Below are 24,222 nucleotides of genomic sequence, written 5' to 3'. Positions count from 1 at the left end.
ACCAACTCCTTTGAGCAGCTTGCTCTGCTTCAGCAGAATGGGAGGGCAGAGATGGGACACCCTCACTTCCTTCCAAGGACCGTCAGGGCAGTAAGCAGCGCTGCCTTCTGGCAGAATGGCCTAGAGCAGCTGATCAGTGCATTGTTAGGAAAGGAAATTCATCTTGGGGTCCAGTTCTTGCCGGGCCTGAAGAGTAGGAATACAGCTGGTAACTCTAGGGTATGCTAACTGCACAAGTCCCTGCTCAGGGGAAAGAACAGCCACCTCCAACAGGTACACAAGTATCCCCTTATTCTTATTTCTTAAAAAATTCTTACACACTAACACTCCCTGAAATTCCCTAACTGAGCGGAGAAGACATGAGGATGAGAGCGTATTTACTAGAGTCTCAGTCAGATAGAGTGAGCTCAGGAACCAGCTGATGCAAAGCAAAACCTGCATGGAGGCAAGGGCAGGGTCTCCACACTGCAGACCTGAGCATTCCCCTGGGAAGGAGACCCTATGAGAGACTGCTTGCCTTTAAACTGTGCACACCTGTGAGAAGTGCAACCTACACAGAACTGCTACACCGTCACATATACCTTGGGAGTCACAACACAAAAACCTCAGTACATACCATGCACTCAGGTTGCTTTACTAGTCTTTATATAAAAGCTGCTTGCAACCAACCAAACTGATTTCACAACCCGTGTTCTACAACCTCCAAAGTGCCAGTACTTCATCATCCTAAGTGAAGTGAAGTGGCTCAGTCGTGTCCGACTCTTTGCGACTCCACGGACTGTAGCCTACCAGGCTTCTCCGTTCATGGGATTCTGCAGGCAAGAATACTGGAGTGGGTTAACATTTCCTTCTCCAGGGGATCTTCCTGACCCAGGGATTGAACCCAGGTCTCCTGCACTGGAGGCAGACGCTTTAGCCTCTGAGCCATCATCCTAAGGGCTTATTAAATAGAGAACTTTCCACAGCATACAACTCACTGTTGGTTGGTCTTACAAGACATAAATGTCACTAAGATGGTACCTAATAAAAAGCACTTTTCTAACATATTAGCAACAGAACACCATCAGAGCTAAACTGGACAACAGAGGATGTGTTCTACTAACTATTATCAGCCTAAAGGAAAAGCTAACTAATGCACATGACCTTAAAATGTTATCAGCGGTAACATGACGGCCAAGCGCACTTCATGTGTCTATGTAATAGTGGTTCTCTGGCCTAATAGGTGAAAGTGAATTCCTCGGCCAGCCTACACCCTTCTCCCTAGTCTGCTCCCTGACCCCGCACACTCCTGTTCCTGCCCCCCTGGCCTGACCCAGCATACTGGCCCTGCCCACCATGCACCCCACTGCACGTGCCATGCAGACAGACGTCCCCTAGCCCGAGTCTGGAGACATGTTCTCCACTCAGCCCTTTCATTCATTACAGCAATCTCCCGTCATCTGTCCTGGGGTCACTCAGTTTACACAGTGACAGTGACTCGCTTGGTGCTGCACTGCTCTTTGTCTTTTTCGGCATCTGCTGGAACTGGGCTCCCCCCAGTTGGGTTCTCCGGGAGCAAGGCCCACGTCTGATTCACACTCGTGCACTTGAGCCCAGCGCTGTGCTCCTTCAACGTCACCCTGGTTCCCATGCCAGCAGGTACAGCTGCATGACAGGCAGAAGCATACTACTTTTAAATTTTTAACAAGTGGGATTGAAAACCAGAAAATCACAATTGAGGACTTTTCTTCCTGGAATATGCTAATCAGAGATGTTTCTCACAATGAGCTGTGGCATCACCAGGGTCCCGCCTAGGACAAAACTCAGCCACCCTCAGAACTGTGTGCTGAGACCTGGGTTGCTGACTCAGTTACTCTAATGCTTTGAAATATCTTCTGAAAAAAATTAATTTGATGCAGTATAGGATGGTTTTTATCTCAGAAGTCAACAGCATTAATAGTTAAACAAAATAAGCACAAACTGTTCAAGCTACGTGAGAATTTACAAATGATCCCACTTTCTAAGGACAAGGAGGCATCAGGGGGAGCCCTGAGCAGGGACCGGACCGGCAGGGGCAGCACCAGACACAAAAGCACCCTTGTGCATTAGACACAAACTGGTCGCCTCAACGCAAGTTCAGAGCAAAGACCACCAGGGCCTGCCCTGCGAGCAGAAAAACTGCTTCAGGTCTAGTTACAAGCAAATCCTTCTCTCTGTCCTTGGGCCCCAAATGCCCCACTGATGACACAGGAGAATGCCTACTCTATCCAGCAGCTTATATAACTGGAGTGGGAAGCCCTTTCAGAAAAAAAACACAAAATGCCCCATGTCCTCAATGTAACAGGAGGTATAAGAGAGAGAAAGCTGAAATGGAGAGAGATAGTAGTCTCAACTAATTACAATTTTAAAAAAACTTACTTTCAAATTTACAAAATTATATTGCACACAGCTTAGACCTGTGGGTCCTTGGAAGCGATCAAGGGGCTGAGGGTCAAGCAGCTCTCTGAGGGCCTGTCAACAGTCAGGAGTCATCGTGCCCTAGTAACTGCACAGGGCCTGTGTGAAGTCAGCGCGGTGCTCGGGTCCTAGTGGCCACGTGGGGGTCTGTCGGCAGTTAGCCTGACGGCCATGGCCCAGAAGCCCCGTGGAGCCCTGCTGGCAGTAGGCACGGTGCTGTGTCCCAGGGTCAGAACCTCACTGTTTCAAAAGACGTTCCTACATTAATGGCCCTGTGCAGAGACTTCAATGCCCCAGAAGCTTACTTACCATTTTACAGAGATGCATGTGCTAAGCAAGATTTCTACAGGGTCAGTGAATGGGAAACCAGTCTTCTTAAATTAGATGGTCAGAGAAGGCCCCTCTCAGAAGGCAACAGTTAGCAAACAGTAAAAACAAAACTCAGGACCAAAAAACTCCTTAAGAATGCCATGCACGGACCTTGCTCTTATGATAAGAGCTCTGTGGTCTTCCTCCCCAAACCCATCACCCCAGTGGGTCATGAGACAACATGAGACAAGGCCCAGCTTGGGAAAAGGCTACAAACCTGACCACTGTCAAGATCATCAAACAAGGGGAGTCTGAGAATCCATAATAGTCAAAGATGAGTCCAAGATGAGACTCCAAAATATCATGTGGGATCCTGGATAGGATTCTGGAACAGTAAAACTTAAGGAAATCTGGATAAAACAGGGAATTTAGTGAGTAAAGATGTATCAATACAGACAGGTTCACAGTTGTGACAATGAACAGTACTAACGTAAGATGACAAGAACAGGGGGAGCTGGGTGTAGGAGACGCGGGTACTCTGTGCTATCCTCACAACTCTTCTCAAGTCTGAAACTATTCTAAAATTTAAAAGATTACTTTAAAGATACTGCACAGGCAAACAGCAATTTGCAACTCCTCTTTCCTAAGGTGGAATCTTCCCACCTGCATCATTTCCAGCCCTTGAAGCCCGGGAGACTCTCCTCCTCCCCCAGTCCCAGCCTGGCCACCTAGGCTTTCAATCTGTCTACAGTATGCATTACAACAAAGGTCTCTGGAAAGTTCTTCTGGACTCTGGTTCTTAACAAGCACTGGTCCACTGTTACTAGATCGCCACCTTCTGGCCACACACTGTACTAAAATAGCTCACTGAGGAGAGAGAGAGACGTTCCTGAGATGTCAAAGTCATGGTTTCTATCTCCACTGTTTCTGCTGTTTCCCATACAGAACAGTAAAAACAGAGGTGCTGACAGATGCAACACCAAGAAGGGTAACAGTGAGAAGGAAGTTCTCATCCTGGGCTCGACAGGACCACTGTGAAGTTCCAAGCAAATGAGATATCGCTTGCTCACTGAACTCCGCATGCTGGCTTCTTCCAAACGTAACTCATCACCTGTCTTCCTCCAAATCCACAGCTGTAAGGTACACCTGCCTTGCTTGGCAAGGCAGCTTCACAAGGGGAGGATGGCACTTCACGCTCAGTCCAGACTCAGACACACTGTAGGGATCCCACTCAGAAGCTAAAGTTAGCACTGAAATGAAAACCAATCTGTCACGGTGGATGTGGCTCAGCTCATTCCATATATATACAATCCATTCCTGGGATGGGTGAGGCCATAGTCCCCAGTTAGTCAATCCAACCCGAGTCGAGCTGTTGCTTGGAAGGTGTTTATAGATGTGGGGAAAGCTCTCAGTCAGTTAACTTTAGGGGAGGGGGTCTATCCTAGACAATCTGGTGGGCCTGGTTCAATCAGCTGAAAAACCTTAAAGGTATAATATCTGCAGCTTCCTTGAGAAGAAAGACATTCAGTCTCTGCTCGCAGCCTCAGTTTGTGAGCAAGAGGCCCATTTTCCCTTTCCAGATGGGCGGCCCTGCAAAATCTACAGTCGCTTAGCTTCCTGCAGTCCGATCACAGCTGCAGAGTCCCTGGCGCTCACTCCCTGCTGCTCTCTAGCCCCATCTGCCACCTGTATGCTTAAGAGCCAGAGCTTATCATCCCATCTTCCTCGGGATCTGCCCTCCGTGACAGCAAGGCCCAGCAAGCTTGCCCTCTTCTCACTTGCACAATATGACGTCGTGCCACACAAGACACACTCCCACCTGCCATCTCCTTTGTAACATTCTGTGCCACGTTCTCTCTCTGAAACCACCATGCCTAACAATGAATCGAATGTGGTAGAGCTCCATGACAAGAAGGATGGTTTTCAGGAGTACAGGTACCTGGCATCAAACCTGGTACAGATGGATTCTTCAACAGCACTGTTAAAACCAGTAGCCCACAGTGCTCTGCATCTGGGCCCACCAGCCAGGCCCTCCTTCCTCCTCTCACTGCTGAGGCTCCCCAGAGGAAAACAGCAGGGATGAGGACTCAAAGACTTGGGTTATCAGAGGAGCTAACCAGACTGAGCTTGCAGACGGCCTTTCCTGAAGGGTCCTTCTGCTCAGGATCTGATGTTGGCTGGTACAATCTACCCTTTTTAGGCCCTTTTATGTAAACAGATTACATACTGAAATCAATCACTTAAGAGGAAAAGGAAATGAAAGGAACTGGAATAGTAACAAACATACCTCTTATAAGCAAACTCTAACAACTGAAGTTAATAAGAAAAGATTATTACTTATTAGAAAAATCACTATAATAAGGAAGTAATGTCACCTATAATGTTAGTATTAGAAAATAGAAGAATATTTTATGACTTTGGGATTTCTTAAGCAGTGCTCAAAAATAAACTTAAGGGGAAAAGTGGTGGATCTGACCACAGCAAAATTAGAGGTTTCTGTAATGGAGGCTGACAGTCTGGGAGATGTATTTGTCACTTCTAAATCAACGAGGGATGACTATCTAGAATGAATAATGAACCCCTATAATTATATCAGAGAGAAAAAAAACCCTAGTAGAAAAACAAAGACAAACAGAACGAGCAACCCACAGAGAGAAATCTGCGAGACCAAAAAGTAACTAAAAGGTGTCTGATATTTCATCTCACAATCAAAAAATAAAAATTCCATCAAGATACCACTTGACACCCTCACATCCACATGTCCTGCCACCCACACTGGACCCTGGGGCAAGACTCAGCTATACCCTCCACACCCCACAGAGACCGGCAAGAGGATACTGAAGCCACACTGCCAAGAAAAGCAAAGGTTTTTCACAACCTTTGTAGATGCTAAAAATCACACAAAAACTATGCTGCATAGTTATCAAAAATTCTGACATCCAAACACACATCTGGAAGGTGGGCTTGGAAGACCTCAACCAAGTGCCAAGAAAACCAAGAGTGATGTGGGGTCCGGGTGGAGACACACCAGAGCAAGTGGAGATGATGCTAGCTAAGACCCTAAAGTGTTGGTTCTCAAATCAAACAGAGGAAAGAGGTGAAAACATCTAACTTGGGAGCTTTCCTTCTTCTGAAAGTGTCACCAAAACCTTTCTGACCTGCTTGGAAACCACACCTCTAAAGGAAATGATAAAACTGAGTGATCTGATACTCAGAGGGTAAACACCAAGCAAAACGGTCTGAAAATATTTTTATTTGCAAGCAAAGGGGCAGTCGCTAGTGAGCTGAAACCAGCAGTTGCTATGTGATGCACCATGGTCAGTATGCACCATGCGTGTGCTGAGTCTGACTGTGACTTTACAGGTTTTGTGCTCAGACTGTTTTGATGATCACTCACCTGCTTGCCAGACTGAGTAGCTTTTCTCTGCTAGGGAAGAGGTTCTAGCACTTCTGAGCATCATGGCGACTTCTAATAACTCGATCTTCTTGCTGAACTGTACTTCCAAAATGGGGATAACCTCTGGCATCTTGGCAGATATCAAACGATAAGTTATGTCTGGCTTCCCAATGAACCGCTGGCGGATGCTAATTTCATAAGGTGTGTGGACCTTGATATCATCCACATCTTCTCTTTCGAATCTGTGCATGAGCAAAGAATCTGAGTTGTAGATTTCCAACCCAGAAACAAGGACAGTGAGTCTTCCTGGTTTAACATGAGATTCTGTTCTTTGGGAAATAACAGCAGGAACTTGGATCACTATCCCTTCTTTTCCGAAAGCTTTGGAATCAGCCATGGAGGTGTCCCACTTGGGCTTTGTCTCCGATGGCGTCTTCCAAAGCTTGGAGCTAAAGGGCCACCAAGAAGGAGACTCCAGTTCGGTCAGCAACCTAAAAAAGCAAACAAAACACAGAAAGTAGACAATCAGGTGTTATTTTTTTTTTTTTTTTGGAAAATTGCTTTGACCTTTAGAAAGAATGTTACCATTTTATAGTTTTCTTTTCCACAAGCACTCCAAGAAGCAGCAAAAGCAGGAATTATTATCCTTATGTTTTAAAAAAGAAAACTGAGGCTAAGAGCAGTGGGACATTTGTCTACAGATACATAGATAACCAGGAGTAGACACACAACAAAAACATCTTCTGACTAGAATACTGCTCTTTTCACACTTGACCTGGGGTAGTCTGACCAAAATAAACCCTGATCATAACCTTCAGAGAGCCATCTAATAGAACTTTCTGCAGTAATCTGTATTTCCTAATCCAGCAATGGAGACGCGTGCCTACTGGGCACCTGAAATACAGCCAAAGCAGTGACGAACTGGATTTTAAACTTGACTTTAATGCGGTTAGCGGCTATCATATTGGACAACACAGCCCTAATTTAACCACTGATATATCAAGAGATGTATCTAAAAAGTCAGTAAGAAAGGAAAACAGTGGAAGGAAGAAAAGCAAAGCAAAGGAACAAAAGAACAAATCAAATGAACGGGAAACAAAGAACGAGACGGTAGAATTATCACAACCATATGTGTAATCATACCAGATGTAAGTGGACTAAATTCTCTAACTAAAAGGCACATGGTCAGTCTAAATAAAACACAGTTATATCCTGTTGACAAGAAGCACCGTGAAATATAAAGACACATGACAGACTGAAAGTAAAGGGACTGGAAAAGTAAAATAAAAAAATAGCATGCCAAAAATGAACTTTAAGACAAGAAATGTTACTGGGAAAAGAGGGACAGTGCATAATAATAAAAGGGTCAATCTAAAAAAAAGACTTAATGACAGTAAATATGCATGTATCTAAAAAGAGAACTTCAAAATCCATTAAGCAAAAACTGACAAAACTAAAAGTAGTTGCAGGTTTTAACAAATTTCTCTCCATAACTGGTACAGCAAGAAGACAAAGGTAATTAGTAAGAATATAGAAATTTTGAACAATACTATTCAACCATCTCAACTGATACCTCCAAATGCTGGAAGCACTCTTTGAAGTATATTCAGAACATAAACAATAACAACAAAAAGAATATGTTATATAATGGAGTGGTCAAGATGGCACAAAATGAACACCTTTACTTCCTCCCACTGCTGCTGCTAGGTCGCTTCAGTCATGTCCGACTCTGTGCGACCCCATAGACGGCAGCCCACCAGGCTCCCCCGTCCCTGGGATTCTCCCAGCAAGAACACTGGAGTGGGTTGCCATTTCCTTCTCCAATGCATGGAAGTGAAAAGTGAAAGTGAAGTCGTTCAGTTGTGTCCGACTCTTAGCGACCCCATGCACTGCAGCCTACCAGGCTCCTCTGTCCAGGCAAGAGTACTGGAGTGGGGTGCCATTGCTTAGGAAAAGAGAAATGTTTCTCTTAAATGATACAAAGTATCACATGCTCAGAGACCAAGCAAAGAAGGAGTAATTTCAAAGCAGTCTATATCAGACCTACCTGTTACACTTGGAGAAGCCTGCCAGGGAGGTAGGAGGCCACCAAAACTTCTGGGGACACAGATGCTGGTGGCAGCCATTTATGGGAGCTATTTAGGTTCCATCATGAGGATACTGAAGCTGGCAAGGGCATCAGTAGATGTACTTCTTTGGAGTCTAGACTATCAGCACTGGAACATGGCTCCACCCACCAGCAGGTGGCCAACAGTCCTGGGACCTCCCACACTGCACAGCCATAACCCTGACAACCAGCAGGCAGAGACCCCAGTCCTGGACCAACAGAGCTGTAGCCAGCCACACAAGAATCTGGCACCACCCACCAACGGATAACAATCAGCTCTGGGACCCCAGGCCCTACAGGCAACTATACTGGGAACAGGTTCCACTCATAATCAGGCAGGCACCAGCCCTAGGAGTCCTTGGTTCACATACTAGCAAGTACTGGGACTTGCCAGCTCTTGCAGACAGCAGTCCAAGGCTGGTAGGCCCCAAAGTCAACTGTACTGGGACCAGATACCACCTACCAGGAAACTATAAAATATTTGAAGTGAATGAAACTAAAAACATGATATACAAAAATATAGTGGAATGTAAACAGAGCAGTCACGAGAGGGAAATTCATCTCTCTCAATGCATATATTTGAAAACCTCTTGTTGTAATTCAGTTGCTCAGTCACGTCCGGCTTTTCGAGACCCTATGGACTGCAGCACACCCCCAGGCTTCTCTGTCCTTCACTATCTCCTGGAGTTTGCTCAAACTCATGTTCGTTGAGTCGGTGATGTTATCCAGCCATCTCTTCCTCTGCTGCCCCCTTCTCCTCCTGACTTCAATCTTTCCAAGCATTAGGGTCTTTTCTAACGAGTCGCCTCTTCCACATCAGATGGCCAAAATATTGGAGCTTCAGCTTCAGTCCTTCCAATTAATATTCAGAGTTTATTTCCTTTAGGATTGACTACTCAATCTCCTTGCAGTTCAAGGAACTCACAAGAGTCTTCTCCAGCACCATAATTAAAAATGATCAGTTCTTCGATGCTCAGCCTTCTTTATGATCCAACTCTCACATCCAAGGATGTCCACTGGGAAAACCATAGCTTTGACTATACAGACCTTTGTTGGCAAAGCGATGTCTCTGCTTTTCACTCTCTAGGTTTGTCACAGCTGTCCTTTCAAGGAACAAGCATTTTAATTTCATGGCTGCAGTCATGGTCCGCAGTGATTTTGGAGCCCCAAAAGAGAAAATCTGTTACTGTTTCCACTTTTTCCCCTTCTATTTGCCATGAAGTGATGGGATCAAACGCCATGATCTTAGTTTTCTGAATGTTGAGTTTTAAGCCAGCGTTTTCTCTCTCCTCTTTCAACCTTATCAAGCGGCTCTTTAGTTCCTCTTCACTTTCTGCCATTAGAGTGGAATCATCTGCCTATCTGGGGTTGTTGCTAATTCTCTCAGCAATCTTGGTTCCAGCCTGTGATTCATCCCACCCTGGCATTTTGCACAACGTACTCTGTATTTAAGTTAAATAAGCAGGGTGACAATATACAGCCTTGACATATTCCTTTCCCAATTTCGAACCAGTCTATTGTTCCATGTCCAGTTCTGACTATTGCTTTTTGATCTGCATATAGGTTTCTCAGGAGACAGGTCAGGTGGCCTGGTATTCTCATCTCTTTAAGAGTTTTCCACAGTTTGTTGTCATCCACACAATCAAAGGCTTGAGCATCATCAATGAAGCAGAAGCAGAAGTTTTCCTGGAATTCCCTTGCTTTCTCTATGATCCAACAAATGTTGGCAATTTGATCTCTGGTTCCTCTGCCTTTTCTATATCCAGCTTATATATCTGGAAGTTCCCAGTTCATATACTGTTGAAGGCTAGCTTGAAGGATTTTGAGCATGACCTTGCTAGCATGTGAAATGAGCACAACTGTATGGTTTGAACATTCTTTGGCATTGCCCTTTCTTGGGACTGGAATGAAAACTAACCTTTTCTAGTCCTGTGGCCATTGCTGAGATTTCCAATTTGCTGACATATTGCGTGCAGCACTTTAACACCACTATCTTTTAGGATTTTAAATAATTCAGCTGGAATTTCACAACTTCCATTAAGCTTTGTTCATAGTGATGCCTCCTGAGATCCACTGGACTTTACACTCCAGGACGTCTGGCTCTAGGTGAGTGATCACACCATGGTTATCCAGGTCATTAAGACCTATTTTGTATAATTCTTCTGTGTATTCTTGCCACTTCTTTTTAATCTCCTGTTTTTGTTAGGTCTTTGATGTTTCTGTCCTTTATCATGCCTATCCATCTCTGCATAAAATGTTCCCTGATATCTCCAATTTTTTGGAAGAGATCTCTAGTCTTTCCCATTTTATTGTTTTCCTCTATTTCTTTGCATTGTTTACTTAAGAAGGCTTTCTTATATCTCCTTCATATTCTCTGGAACTCTGCATTCAGTTGGATGTATCTTTCCCTTTCTCCCTTGCCTTTCACCTCTCTTCTTTTCTCATCTATTTGTAAAGCCTCCTCAGACCATCAGTTTGCCTTCTTGAGTTTCTTTTTCATTGGGATGGTTTTGATCAACACATCCTATACAATGCTAGGAACCTCCACCCATAATTCACCCACAGTTCTTCAGGCACTCTGTCTACCAGATCTAACCCCTGAATCTATTCATCACCTCTATTTTATAATCAAAAGGGATTTGATTTAGGTCAGGCCTGAATGGTCTAGTGGTTCTTCCCTATTTTCTTTAATTTAAGCCTGAATTTTGCAATCAGGAGATCATGAAAACTTCTTAGGAAGGTTAAAAATCAGTGGTCTAAGCCTCTACCTCAAAAAGTTATAAATTATACACAAAGAAAGTAGAAGGAAAAGTAGGAAATAATGAAAAGGAAAACAGAAAAATTACAAAACATTATCTCTGAAGTAATTTAAAAAATTAAACCCCTAGCAAGAAATAATAAAGAAAACAATTGAACAAGAGAGGGGACAAACAACCTAAAAGATAAAATAGGCTTAAGTAAATTTATTTTATCTTTTAATATAAATTTATTTTAATTGGAGGCTAATTATTTTGCAATATTGTATTGGTTTTGCCATACATCAACATGAATCCCATAGGGGCTGTACTAGTTTGCATTCCCACTAACAGTGTTAGAGGGTTCCCTTTTCTCCACACCCTCTCCAGCATTTATTGTTTGTAGACTTTTGGATATCAGCCATTCTGACTGACATGAAATGGTACCTCATTGTGGTTTTGATTTGCATTTCTCTGATAATGAGTGATGTTAAGCATCTTTTCATGTGTTTGCTCACCATCTGTACGTCTTCTTTGGAGAAATGTCTGTTTAGTTAGGCTATGGTTTTTCCTGTGGTCATGTATGGATGTGAGAGTTGGACTGTGAAGAAGGCTGAGCACCGAAGAACTGATGCTTTTGAACTGTGGTGTTGGAGAAGACTCTTGAGACTCCCTTGGACTGCAAGGAGATCCAACCAGTCCATTCTGAAGGAGATCAACCCTGGGATTTCTTTGGAAGGAATGATGCTAAAGCTGAAACTCCAGTACTTTGGCCACCTCATGCGAAGAGTTGACTCACTGGAGAAGACTCTGATGCTGGGAGGGATTGGAGGCAGGAGGAGAAAGGGATGACAGAGGATGAGATGGCTGGGTGGCATCACTGACTCGATGGATGTGAGTCTGAGTGAACTCTGGGAGTTGGTGATGGACAGGGAGGCCTGGCGTGCTGCGATTCATGGGGTCACAAAGAGTCAGACACGACTGAGTGACTGAACTGAACTGAACTGAACTGTTTAGTTCTTTGGCCCATTTTTCGACTGGGTCATTTATTTTTCTGGAATTGAGCTGCAGGGGTTGCTTGTGTCTTTTTGAGATTAATTCTTTGTCAGTTGCTTCATTTGCTATTATTTTCTCCCATTCTGAAGGCTGTCTTTTCATCTTGCTTATAGTTTCCTTTGTTGTGCAGAAGCTTTTAATTTTAATTAGGTCTCATTTGTTTTTTTATTTATTTTAATTGGAGGTTAATTACTTTACAATATTGTATTGGTTTTGCCATACATCAACATGAATCCACCACAGGTATACACGTGTTCCCCATCCTGAACCCCCCTCTCTCCTCCCTCCCCGTACCATCCCTCTGGGTCATCCCAGTGCACCAGCCCCAAGCATCCTGTATCATGCATCGAACCTGGACTGGCAATTCGTTCCATATATGATATTATACATGTTTCAATGCCATTCTCCCAAATCATCCCACCCTCGCCCTCTCCCTCAGAGTCCAGAAGACTGTTCTATACATCTGTGTCTCTTTTGCTGTCTCGCATACAGGGTTATTGTTACCATCTTTCTAAATTCCATATATATGTATTAGTATACTGTATCGGTGTTTTTCTTTCTGGCTTACTTCACTCTGTATAATAGGCTCCAGTTTCATCCACCTCATTAGAACTGATTCAAATGTATTCTTTTTAATGGCCATTTGTTTATTTTTGCTTTTATTTCCAATATTCTAGAAGGTGGGTCATAGTGGATCCTGCTGTGATTTACGTCGGAGAGTGTTTTGCCTATGTTCTCCTCTAGGAGTTTTATAGTTTCTGGTCTTATGTTTAGATCTTTAATCCATTTTGAGTTTACTTTTGTGTATGGTGTTAGAAAGTGTTCTAGTTTCATTCTTTTACAAGTGGTTGACCACTTTTCCCAGCACCACTTGTTAAAAGAGATTGTCTTTTCTCCATTGTATATTCTTCCCTCCTTTGTCAAAGATAAGGTGTCCATAAGTGTGTGGATTTATCTCTGGTCTTTCTGTTCTGTTCCACTGATCTCTATTTCTGTCTTTGTGCCAGTACCATACTGTCTTGATGACTGTGGCTTTGTAGTAGAGCCTGAGGTCAGGCAGGTTGATTCCTCCAGTTCCATTCTTCTTTCTCAAGACTGCTTTGGCTATTCACGGTTTTTTGTATTTGCATACAAATTGTGAAATTATTTGTTCTAGTTCTCTGAAAAATACCATTGGTAGCTTGATAGGGATTGCATTGAATCTATAGATTGCTTTGGTGTGGTATACTCATTTTCACTATATTGATTCTTCCAATCCATGAACACAGTATATTTCTCCATCTATTAATGTCCTCTTTGATTTCAGCTTATGTAATTTTATATTCATCAATTATTACATTGTTAAGACGGCAAAACTCTCCCAAAATGACACATTCAACCCAATTTCTATCAAAAGCCCAACTGGCTTTTGTGTAGCAACTGGCTAGCTGATCCTAAAATTCACATGAAAATGCAAAGGACCCAGAACAGCCAACAATCTTGAAATAGAAGAACAAAGTTAGATTCCTATTACCTAACTGCAAAACTTACTACAAAGCTACAGAAATGAAGATGGTGTAGTGCTGGTCTAAAGTTATGTATACGAATGAAATATAATTCAGAGTTCAGAAACAAACCTTGACATTTATGGGCAACTGATTATCAACAAAGGTGACAAGACAATTCAATGGGGAAACATGACTTTTCGACAAATGTTGCTGATACAACTGGATATCCATAGGCAAAAAAAAGAAACTGGTCCCATTTCTTATGCCTTTTTCAAAAATGAACTCAAAATTAATCATATATAAGAGCTAAAACTATAAAAACTCTTAGAAGAAAGCACAAGGGTAAATCTCTGCAACCTGGCATTAGACAAGAGATTCTTAGATATGACACCAAAAGTGAAGCAATATTAAGGAAAAAATAGATACATCACACTTCATCACAATTAAAAATTTTCATATTTCAAAAAACAATCAAGAAAGGGAAATGACAATCCACAGAATAGGAGAAAACATCTGTAAGTTATATATCTGATAAAGGGACTTATATCCAGAGTATATAAACAATTCTTATAACTCTAGAATAACAATAATAAATGGTCAAAGGACTTGAAAACAATATATACATATGAATAAAAAGCACATGAAAAGATGCTCACTATTGTGAGGAAATGAAAATGGATACCATAATGAGATACCACTTCATACCCACTAGGATGGCTATAATTTTAAAAGAAGGCAATAACAAGTATTAGTGAGGATGTGGAGAAAACAGAACTCTCATACATTACTGGCAGGAATGCAAAATGGTGTAACTATTTTGGAAAACAATTTCTCAGCTTCTAAAAATGTTAAACAAAGACCCAGCAACTTCTCTCCCAGGGGAAATGAAAATATGTACCTACATAAACACTTGTACATGAGTATCCATAGCAGCATTATTAATAATAACCACAAAGTAGAAACAACACGTGTACCGTTGGGTAGGGAGTCCCATGGTAGTCTAGTGGTTAGGATTCGGCGCTTTCACTGCCGTGGCCACGTTCAGTCTGGGGACTTGAGATTCCACAAACCACGTGGTGCCCTCCCCCACAAAAGACTAAAAACTAGTCAATGGGTAAACAAAACGTGACAGATCTACAAAACAGAGTGTTAGCCAGAAATACAAAGTAATAAAGTACATTCTACAACATGAACGAACCTCAAAAACCATAATGCTAGCTGAAAGAAGCCAGGCATACATTAACTCTCCAGAAAGACAAATCCATACAATATACAGAGAGCAGACTAGTGGTGACCTGGGCCATGGCAAGAACAGAGAGTGACAGCAACTGGGCTTGAGGCAACCTTTGAGGGTGACAGAAGTGTCCTAAAATTGGACTCTAGTGACATTCATTTAACTCTGTAAAGTAACTAAAAATCACTGAATCGTTCACATAAAATGAGTGAATTTTATGGTATGTAAGTTAGAAAGCTGTTCTAAAACATCTACAACAGACAAACAGCAGTAAAACATTAGAACATTTAGAAGAGGGTGAAAAAAACATTAGCCACAAAGGAACAATAAATTCTCTTTAGCAATAACATATGCAAAGAGGACAATGGAAAACATCTTCAAAATGTTGAGCTAAATTTGGCTTAACTGTGAAGAGCCAAATTACCATTCAGAGTGTCAATAAAATAAAGGCATATTCCAATATATGAAGACTGAGACAATGCTACTTACCCATAGAACCCAATGAAGACATAATGAATTCTGAATTCATTATGTAATCCTTATTTTACCACAGAATGTGAGGAAGTGGTAAAGATCTGATTGAAGAATGGCATGGCTGTTAAATGAGTATTAGGGAACCAGGGCTCTTAACTCCCTCCCAAGAGGCAACTGCACTGACGAGACTTTCTCCAGTGACTCTGAGCTTCTGTGCCTCCCCTTGCTTCTGCTCTACAGTGTGGGCTTTTCCTGGAATTTGTCTGCAGACCATTCACCCAACAGTCATATTTAAAAGGTAATAAAAGATGACAGAAGCTGTCCCTGAACACCTGAGATTATATAAGTTAAGGTTTACAATCCTAGATATTACTACCTGCTAAATTATTGGATTAAAAATGTCACAACATGCTTAAAGATGGAAGAGCTTAAAGTTCAGTAGTACAGTAATTGCAGTGGATTGAAACTCATCAAATACTTTTAGATCCAGGAATTCAAAAGGATATTAAAAATTATAACAACACTTTTTGACAATGATAAAGAACAAAATCATTACTTTGAAAACTGCTAAATACAGAAAAACAATGAAATTTCCTCTAGAATGAAATGGTCACATGAAGGGCATCATCTATTCATAAAAGCCATATAGTTAGTGAGTACAGGGAAGATGGTGGAATAGGAAGCTGCGGGAATCTGTCCCTCCAGCAAAACAAATAAACTGGCAGAACTGTCTGAAGCAACCACCTTGGAACTCTGGTCAAGGAGAACATTTGCAGCATCCAGCAGGAAGTTGATGCAGAGACAGTGAATCTCCCACCCCACAAAACCATAGCTCACAGCTGTGGAACAGCAGCAAGTATTCCCAGTGTGGCCTGCTGGAGCCAGGGGGGGCAACAACGACCCTTCCTCCAAAAACTGAGATTGTTGAGTTTTGACTGGGGCTTTCGATTGCTGAGAGGTTGGCACAGAGATCTCTAGCACCATGGGCTGAAGTGCTCCCCAGTCAGGAGGAAATTTAAAGAAACAAGACCTATTTATTTTTTCTTTCTTGGGAGCTTCAGTGGCCACACTTAACAAGGAATACACGCTTTGCAAAAATAGTCTGGAGTAGTCACAAAAAGTCAGTTCCAAGCCTCAACAAGCAAAAACCACCAACCTCTGAGGTATGGGAGAATTAGATTTCCAGAGTGTCATCAGTCAGCTTGGGCTGCAACAGACTGGTAGCTTAAGCAACAAATATTTATTTCTTACAGTTTTGGAGGCTAAAAAGTCCAAGATCAGCATTACAACAGATGTGGTTTTTGCTCAGAGCTCTTTCCCTGGCTTTCAGTCACTTTCTCTCCAGCTTCTTCCTCCTCTGTAAAGACACTAATCCCATCTTGGAGGCTATACCCTCATGACCTCATCTAAACTTTACCTTCCAAAGACCCCACCTCCTAACACCATCACACTGGTGGTTTAGACTTAATACATGAATTTCAGGGACACATACATTCAGTCCATAACAGAGTTCCGAAAACAAAATCTTTAGAATGTGTATTTCTAAAGAGAAAATTACAAAATATACAAAGAAAGGGGAAAATATGGCCCATTCACAGAAAATAAAGAAAGCCCAGACGTTTGAATTATCAGTTAAAGACATTATACCAACTGGCTTACATATGTTCAAAGAGCTAAAGGAAATTATGGACAAAGAACTGAAAGAAATCAGAATAACAATATATGAGCAAAGAATCTCAATAAAAAGATAGAAATTATGAAAAGAAACCAAACAAATTTTAGAGCTGAAACGTAACAGTAACTGAAATAAAAAACTCACTACAGGAAGTCAATAGCAGATCTGAGCAGGGAGAATAAAGGATAAGCAAATTTGAAAGTCAAACATTTGAAATTTTCTAGTCTGAGGAGCAGAAAGAAAATAGAAAAATGCTGCTGCTGCTAAGTCGCTTCAGTCGTGTCCAACTCTGTGAGACCCCATAGACAGCAGCCCACCAGGCTCCCCTGTCCCTGGGATTCTCCAGGCAAGAACACTGAAGTGGGTTGCCATTTCCTTCTCCAATGCATGAAAGTGAAAAGTGAAAGTGAAGTCGCTCAGTCGTGTCCGACTCTTAGCGACCCCATGGACTACAGCCTACCAGGCTCCTCCGTCCATGGGAATTTCCAGGCAAGAATATTGGAGTGGGGTGCCACTGCCTTCTCTGGAAGAAAAATTAACAGAACCTAAAGAAACTATGGGACACCATCAAGCAGATCAACACATGTATTACAGGAATTCCAGATGGGCAGAAAATATATCTGATTTGAAACTTCTCAAATCTGGTGAAAACCATGAATAGACACATCCAAGAAGCTCAACAAACTCCATGGAGAATAAAAAGAAACACATTACGATCAAATTGCTGAAACTTAAAGACAAAAACAAAAATTTAAAGCAGCAAGAATGACTCGCCATATACAAAGAATTCACAGAAAGTAATAGTGCCCTGTAATCAACCCACCAAGTAGCTGCCTCAACACCCTGGACAAAGATGCCATATTGGAGACTCAGTGTTGACCTCTGCCGCCACTGGATTGCATGGAAGTGGCAACCGCCAAGCTGGCCTTGGTAAGTGGAGTTCATGCTTCAGTGCCCAAACACAGCCTCCTCCAGCCTGCTGCCATGGCCGCTGTGTTCATGGGCCCACTGGGCAATAACAGGATGGACTGGAGAAACAGGCTGACTGGTGTCCAGAGAATGGGTCTTCCTATCCGTTTGGTTACTATAATTCTCTTCTGCTGAGGAGACGCTTTGGTGACCATTCACGTGGGACAAATCTTCACCTTTCTGCCCATTCAGAAAGATCTATTCATACAATTCTACCCCAGACCTCCTCGTCATCAAGTTTCCAATCATGTTTCTTCCAGTCCCTGAACCTCCAGCCAAACCACTTTGCCACAACCAATCAGTACACAGTTCAGCCTCTGGCCATCCCTCCTTCCAAGCAGACTGTTGACCAGAATACTACTTATCATCACTAATCCCAGAAGAGGACTCCAAACACCTCCCCACAGCACCATGGTGTTGGGAGTCAGCATGAAACACAACACAGTTAAGCGCCGGATGGAGCAACGCCTTACTGAGTTTTATTTACATAGAAGAGACAGCAAGATCAGTTCCAATAATGGGCACAGGTCCCTCATGGCCAGCAGGTCCCTCCAGCAGCCAATGGACAGCAACTGGCTCATGCACACCCCTCAGTACCATAGTGGAAGGACCCTTCCCCTTCCCCCATGGAGTCTGAAAAACTTAAAAGACTGGGTATGCTTGAGAACTACTAATGTACAGGCTTAAGCAGAACAAAAGATCACGGGTAGAGATTGTAACAAGGAAAGTTATTCCCCCAAAAGCATAGCACAGGTTGTGGGGTTTTTTTACCTCTTGATAATAAAGTGTTCTAGCCCCAAGGCCCACTCTTAAGAGGCAAAGTAGGGGTAAAAAGACTGCATACACAAGACTGCATTTCCCAGCACAAATGAGCCAGAAGCACTGCTTGTGGTTCTGTCCACTGGGAGGACTTCCCTTCACCACTGTCCTTTAGGATGACCCAGAGAGAAACTGTCTGCTACTACTCTCCTCTTCTGGATAGTGCCCACATATCTGGCAACCAGGCCCCAGTGTTTCCTCCTCAGTCAACTGATTGCAGGGCACTCCCCAAGCAGGGAATGAATTACAAATGGTTGGGTAACAGAAGGCAGTGTACCAGAAAAGGGTGGGAAGAGCATGCATGTGGGCCAATTCCTCATGTATCTTAATCTGTGCCTTCAGGGCCTACTTGAGCCCAATCTTTTGTATCCCACTTTCTGTGGGATACATTTGATGATGGGGTACTGCTAAGTATGCCCAACTGCATGAATGGTGAGTCAGATAACAACCACTCAAGATGGGCAGCTGAACTTGTATGGTAGCTTGGTGGCCCGTGGCTGTGTTCTGTCTCTACTAATGCCCAGTAGCAGGCCAAGAGCTGATTCTCAAAAGGAAAATAGTTATCTGCAGAGGATAGCAGGGCTTTGCTCCAAAATCCTAAAGGTGTGTACAGAAATTCCCTATAAAGGTTTGCAAAAGGCTCCAAAGAGCACACCTGTCTGCCACTCACACATCATATACCAATGGATCATATGACCCAAGTGGCAGAGCAGCTCTGGACCTGTTTCAGAGCCTTCTCTTGTTCTAGGCCCTACTCAAAACCAGCAGCTTCTCAGTCACTTGGTAAACGTGCCAGAGTAAGACATCCATATGAGGAACATGTTGCTTCAAAAATGCTAAGAAGCACTGTGCCTCCTTTTTGGTTATAGCAAGAGTCAGAGGCAACAACCTACCCTTCACCATAGAGGAAATACTTCAATGAGCCATATACCATGGGATTTCTAAAAATTTCACTGAAGTAGAAGGCCCTTGAATTTCTGTCAGATTTCCCATCCTCTGATATGCAAATATCTTCTGAGTCTAGAGTAGTTGCTCCTTCTTACTCACTAAGTACAATCAGCATTAACATTATGTCATCTTGTGGAAGAGAAAGGCATCAAGACCTTTATGAACTAAATCATGACCTTTATGAACTAAATCATGACACAGGGCTGAAAAGCTGGTATACCCTTGCAATAGGACAGTGAAGGTGTACTGCTGGCCTTGTCAGCTGATAAAAACTGCTTCTCGTGGTCTTTACTAACAGGGATGGAAAAAAAATCTTACAGATCAGATGCTGCATACCAGGCATCAGAGGATATGCTTGTTAATTTGCTCAAGCAGTAAAACTACATCCGGAATGCCAACTGCAATTATAGTCACTACCTGGTTAACTTTAAGATATCCTGCAAGACCCATATTCTTTTCCATAGCCAATAAGTGAGCTGAATGGAGATGGGGTAGGACTTACTATCCAAGTTCTTGACGGTGGTACTTATCTCTATAATCCCTCCAGAAAAGCGAAATTGCTTTTGGTTTACTAATTTTCTAGGTATAAGCAGTTCTACTGGTTTTTACTTAGGTCTTTTCCACCAGAGTATCTCTCATTCCACAGGTCATGGAACCAGCGTAGAGATTCTGCCAGTTCCTGAATATGTCTATTCCAATTATATACTTCAGAACCAGGAAAAATTACCACAGAATGGGTCAGGGGTCATCTCATTGTGAGATGAACCTGAGCTAAAACTCCACTGATCATCTGACCTCCAAAAGGCCCTAGATGAACCACAGTGATGTTTTGGGTCCCCTAGAATCAGTTTTAGTTGAGAGCTAGTGTCTAGTGTGAAAGTGCTGAGTCTCTCAGTCATGTCCAACTCTTTGAGGCCCCATGGACTGTAGCCTGCCAGGCTCCTCTGTCCATGGAATTCTCTAGGCAAGAGTACTGAAGTAGGTTGTCATTTCCTTCTCCAAGTGTCTAGTAGTCCCTGAAAATCTGATTATTTCCTTTTCTCCAGTGCACGGTCACTCTGGTAAAATGCCATAGGTCTCTCGGGGGGAAAGCTGGGATAAAGATAACAGTATACAATTTGATAGCATACTGAGATCCTTCCACAAGGTGACGGACCCATCTTCCCCATCATTCAAGGTGGTTCAAGTCTAGATATCGATTAAGAAGCTATGACTTTTTTTTAATTCAATTTAGATGTTGTTCACATCACCTACAACTCTTCTGCTTAACAGATCGAGTAAGAAGACACAGATGGATAGAACAGTCTTTTGGACTCTGTGGGAGAGGGCGAGGGTGGGATGATTTGGGAGAATGGCATTGAAACATGTATAATATCATATAAGAAACGAATCACCAGTCCAGGTTCGATGCAAGATACAGGATGCTTGGGGCTGGTGCACTGGGATGACCCAGAGGGATGGTATGTGGAGGAGGGTGGGAGGGGGGTTCAGGATGGGGAACATGTGTACACCTGCGGCGGATTCATGTTGATGTATGGCAAAACCAATACAATATTGTAAAGTAATTAGCCTTCAATTAAAATAAATAAATTTAAATTTTTAAAAATAAATAAATAAATTGTAAGAGGCAAAAAAAAAAAAAAGAATTGAGTCAACTGCCCAACTATTTCTCTTCTAGGGGCACATGATCAATTGGCTAATTGATTCCCAGGTCTCTGGGAATCAGATTATTCTGATTGCTTGTTTTGACTCTGCTGTCCATTACCGTAACCACCCCCACTTGTCTTTGGTGATTTAAGTGCTGCCACTTAGCCCTGCCACCCCAAAATCCAATCATCCCTGCTCATTTAAGGATCCCTGTTCAGTGGCACCAGTTCGCACTGTAATTTCTGGCCTGCAGAGAAGAGCAACCACACAGTTCTTCAAGGATGCTGGGACTCCTCTTAAAAATTTATTTCCCACCATCAAGGTGAAAAGTGTGTCTTCTTGGACCCTGTCAGGGTAGATGAGGAGATCTCACATAATACATCTACTCTACCGTTCCAATCTTCCTCAGTCTTCCTCTGAGTATACTTCCTATACTTCCTCTAAGATGCTTCCTCTGGAGTATACCAAGGCAGTCTGGCATTCCAAACTTCATTTAGTCTAGGCTGCCTTTCAGTCCTCATCTCATGCAACCAACCATTAGAGCCTTTTTAACTTCTCTGGCTGCAGCAACAAATCTAAGATCTCTGTTCAGCAAGCCCCCATTTCAGTAAACTCAGCCACATCCAACTTCATATTTCTCTCACCACTGACCCACACCCAAGATATCCCCACACATATTCTTAAGATCTCTGTCTGTAAAAACTAGAACAATCATGTAGTTCTTTTATAGTATCGTGCACCTCCTTTTGTAGATCACACTTGGTGCTTCATCTTTTGGGATCTGCTGAGACTTAAGCCTAACAATATACCCAGAAGCAAAGAGGGATGGTGAGGGTAGGTCTTGAGAATCTGCACTGTCCTGCAAAGCAATTATCTCAGGGGAGGCCATTACAGATTCCTCAGGTAAAGTGTGGTTAATCACCTCAGACAGGGATGGAAGAGCTGCTTTTACTGACAAAGAAGACTCAGCAGAATTTAGAGGTTCTGTTCTTTCAGTTTCATCAGGGCCTTTCCATGTGTCCACATTCTAATTTTCAGGATCCCATTTCATTCCTATTAATACTCTTGGTTTAACAGCAGACACCATGCTAAGTTGGGATTTCAATTTACATTATGATTCAGTCACTCACAGGATGACACTCTGGATCTGATTTTCAGCAATCGCAGTTGTGCAGCTCTGGGAGCTAAGGTTTTCCTTCAGGGTGGATACAGCAGTGTTCAGGTCACTATGGGCACCTGAACTCATCCCTTCCTTTCCATACTCCGTCCAGTGCAGTTAGAGCAGCCAGCCAAGCTCATTACCCATCAGTGTGTCAAAAATGTTATTAGGAAAAAAACAAAAGTTATTAGGTATCAAACGCATGGTCACTCAGAGCCTTTTACAAATATTTGATTATGAGCAGCCCATGATGATATTTTATGTATCATCAGTGCCTCCTGTACCGTTTGAAATAAGGGTTATTAGTCACTTTAAATCTAACCAGACTATATTTCAAAATCTGTAGAATTCTGAAAACTCATATTCCCTCAGTACACAAAGAGAATGAAAGAGGAAGGGGAACAGGGAGACAGAAAGGGAGGCAGAGAGGGGCAGAGAAACGTGGCAGCCGTGGGGGAGAGAAAGGGAAGGGACTGTATCTTGGAAAGACTGCTGAAGGCACTGTCCTGTGGGCTTAGCTGTGCCTGACTCTTTGCAGCCCCATGGATTGCAGCCTGCCAGGTTCCTCTGTCCACGGAATTTTCTAGGCATGAATACTGGAGTGGGTTGCATAAATCTAGGACTGTCATGGGAAGATAACCTGACATTCTCAGACCACAAAGCAATGCTCTCAAACACTGTGACCACGCTCCTTTCAGCAGAACCAAAAATTTCACTGTACACCCCAGGCCTTCCCACACAGAAAAATAAGACAAGGCTATCCATAACAACCCAAGAAAAAAGAGAATAGGGCATCCATGAAGTAATAACAGGCTGCTATTCAAAAGAAACACTTGGAAAACAAAAAACAATTCTTGGAAATTAAAAATATGATAACAGAAATAAAAGGTAGGAAGATAGAATTCAAGAAACAAAAGCAGAACAGAGACTGCTTCAAGATGGAAGAGTAGAAGGAAATGTGCTCATTTTCTCCTGAGAGGACATCAAAATCCCAACTAGCTGCTGAACAGCCATCAACAGGAGGATACTGGAACCCACCAAAAAAAGATACCCTATGTCCAAGGACAAAGGAGACAGACTTCCACAAGACTGGGGCAAACAGACTCCACTCTTGGGAGGGCACAAATAAAACCTTGTGTGTCCCAGGACCCAGGGGACTGGAGCAGTGGCCCCACAAGAGACTGAGGCAGACCTAGCTGTGAGTGAGTGAGGGTGGCCTGCCGCGGGGACAGGGGCACTGGCAGGAGCAGTCCTGGGAGGTGCGTGTTGGTCCAAGTCCTCTTACAGGTGGCCATTAGCCCTACCTGAGAGCCTGTGGACTCCAACTCTGGGTCACCTCAGGCCCAACAGCTAAAAAGGAGGGGGTGAGTGCCATTCATCAGCAGACAACTGGGTTAAAGATTTACGGAGCACAGCATGGCCTTGTCACCAGAGCAAGACCCAGTTTTCCCCATAGCCAGTCCCTCCCATCTAAAAGCTTGCACAAGACTCATCCTCATTCACCAGAGGGCAGACAGGAGAAGCCAGAACTACAATCCCATAGCCTCCAGAAACCACAATCACAGAAAGCTAACCAAAGTGAAAAGAAAGAGGATTATGCCCCAGGTAAAAGAACAAGATAAATTACCAGGAAAACAACTAAATGAAGTAGAAATAAGCAAGCTTCCAGAAAAAGAATCCAGAATAATGATAGTGAAGATAATCCAGGATCTTGGAAAAAGAATGGAGGTAAAGACCGATAAGATGCAAGAAATGTTTAGCAAAGAAGAA

At 42.9% G+C, this 24,222-nt stretch overlaps 1 protein-coding gene across 2 annotated transcripts in view; it reads right to left on the bottom strand.

Moving 5' to 3' along the window:
- The window catches only part of SNAP47 (synaptosome associated protein 47), a 71,105-nt gene that overhangs the window by 21,125 nt on the left and 25,758 nt on the right, over nt 1–24,222 (bottom strand). For both annotated transcript variants that reach the window (XM_040241315.1, XM_040241316.1), the window contains exon 3: nt 6,143–6,633. In XM_040241315.1, the coding sequence (XP_040097249.1) occupies nt 6,143–6,633 (491 nt within the window). The remainder of the gene's footprint in view (nt 1–6,142; nt 6,634–24,222) is intronic.

The sequence above is a fragment of the Oryx dammah genome, unplaced genomic scaffold (genome assembly GCF_014754425.2).
Source record: "Oryx dammah isolate SB20612 unplaced genomic scaffold, SCBI_Odam_1.1 HiC_scaffold_5, whole genome shotgun sequence".
Taxonomy (NCBI): domain Eukaryota; kingdom Metazoa; phylum Chordata; class Mammalia; order Artiodactyla; family Bovidae; genus Oryx; species Oryx dammah.
This window is presented reverse-complemented; position numbering and strand designations above follow the sequence as displayed.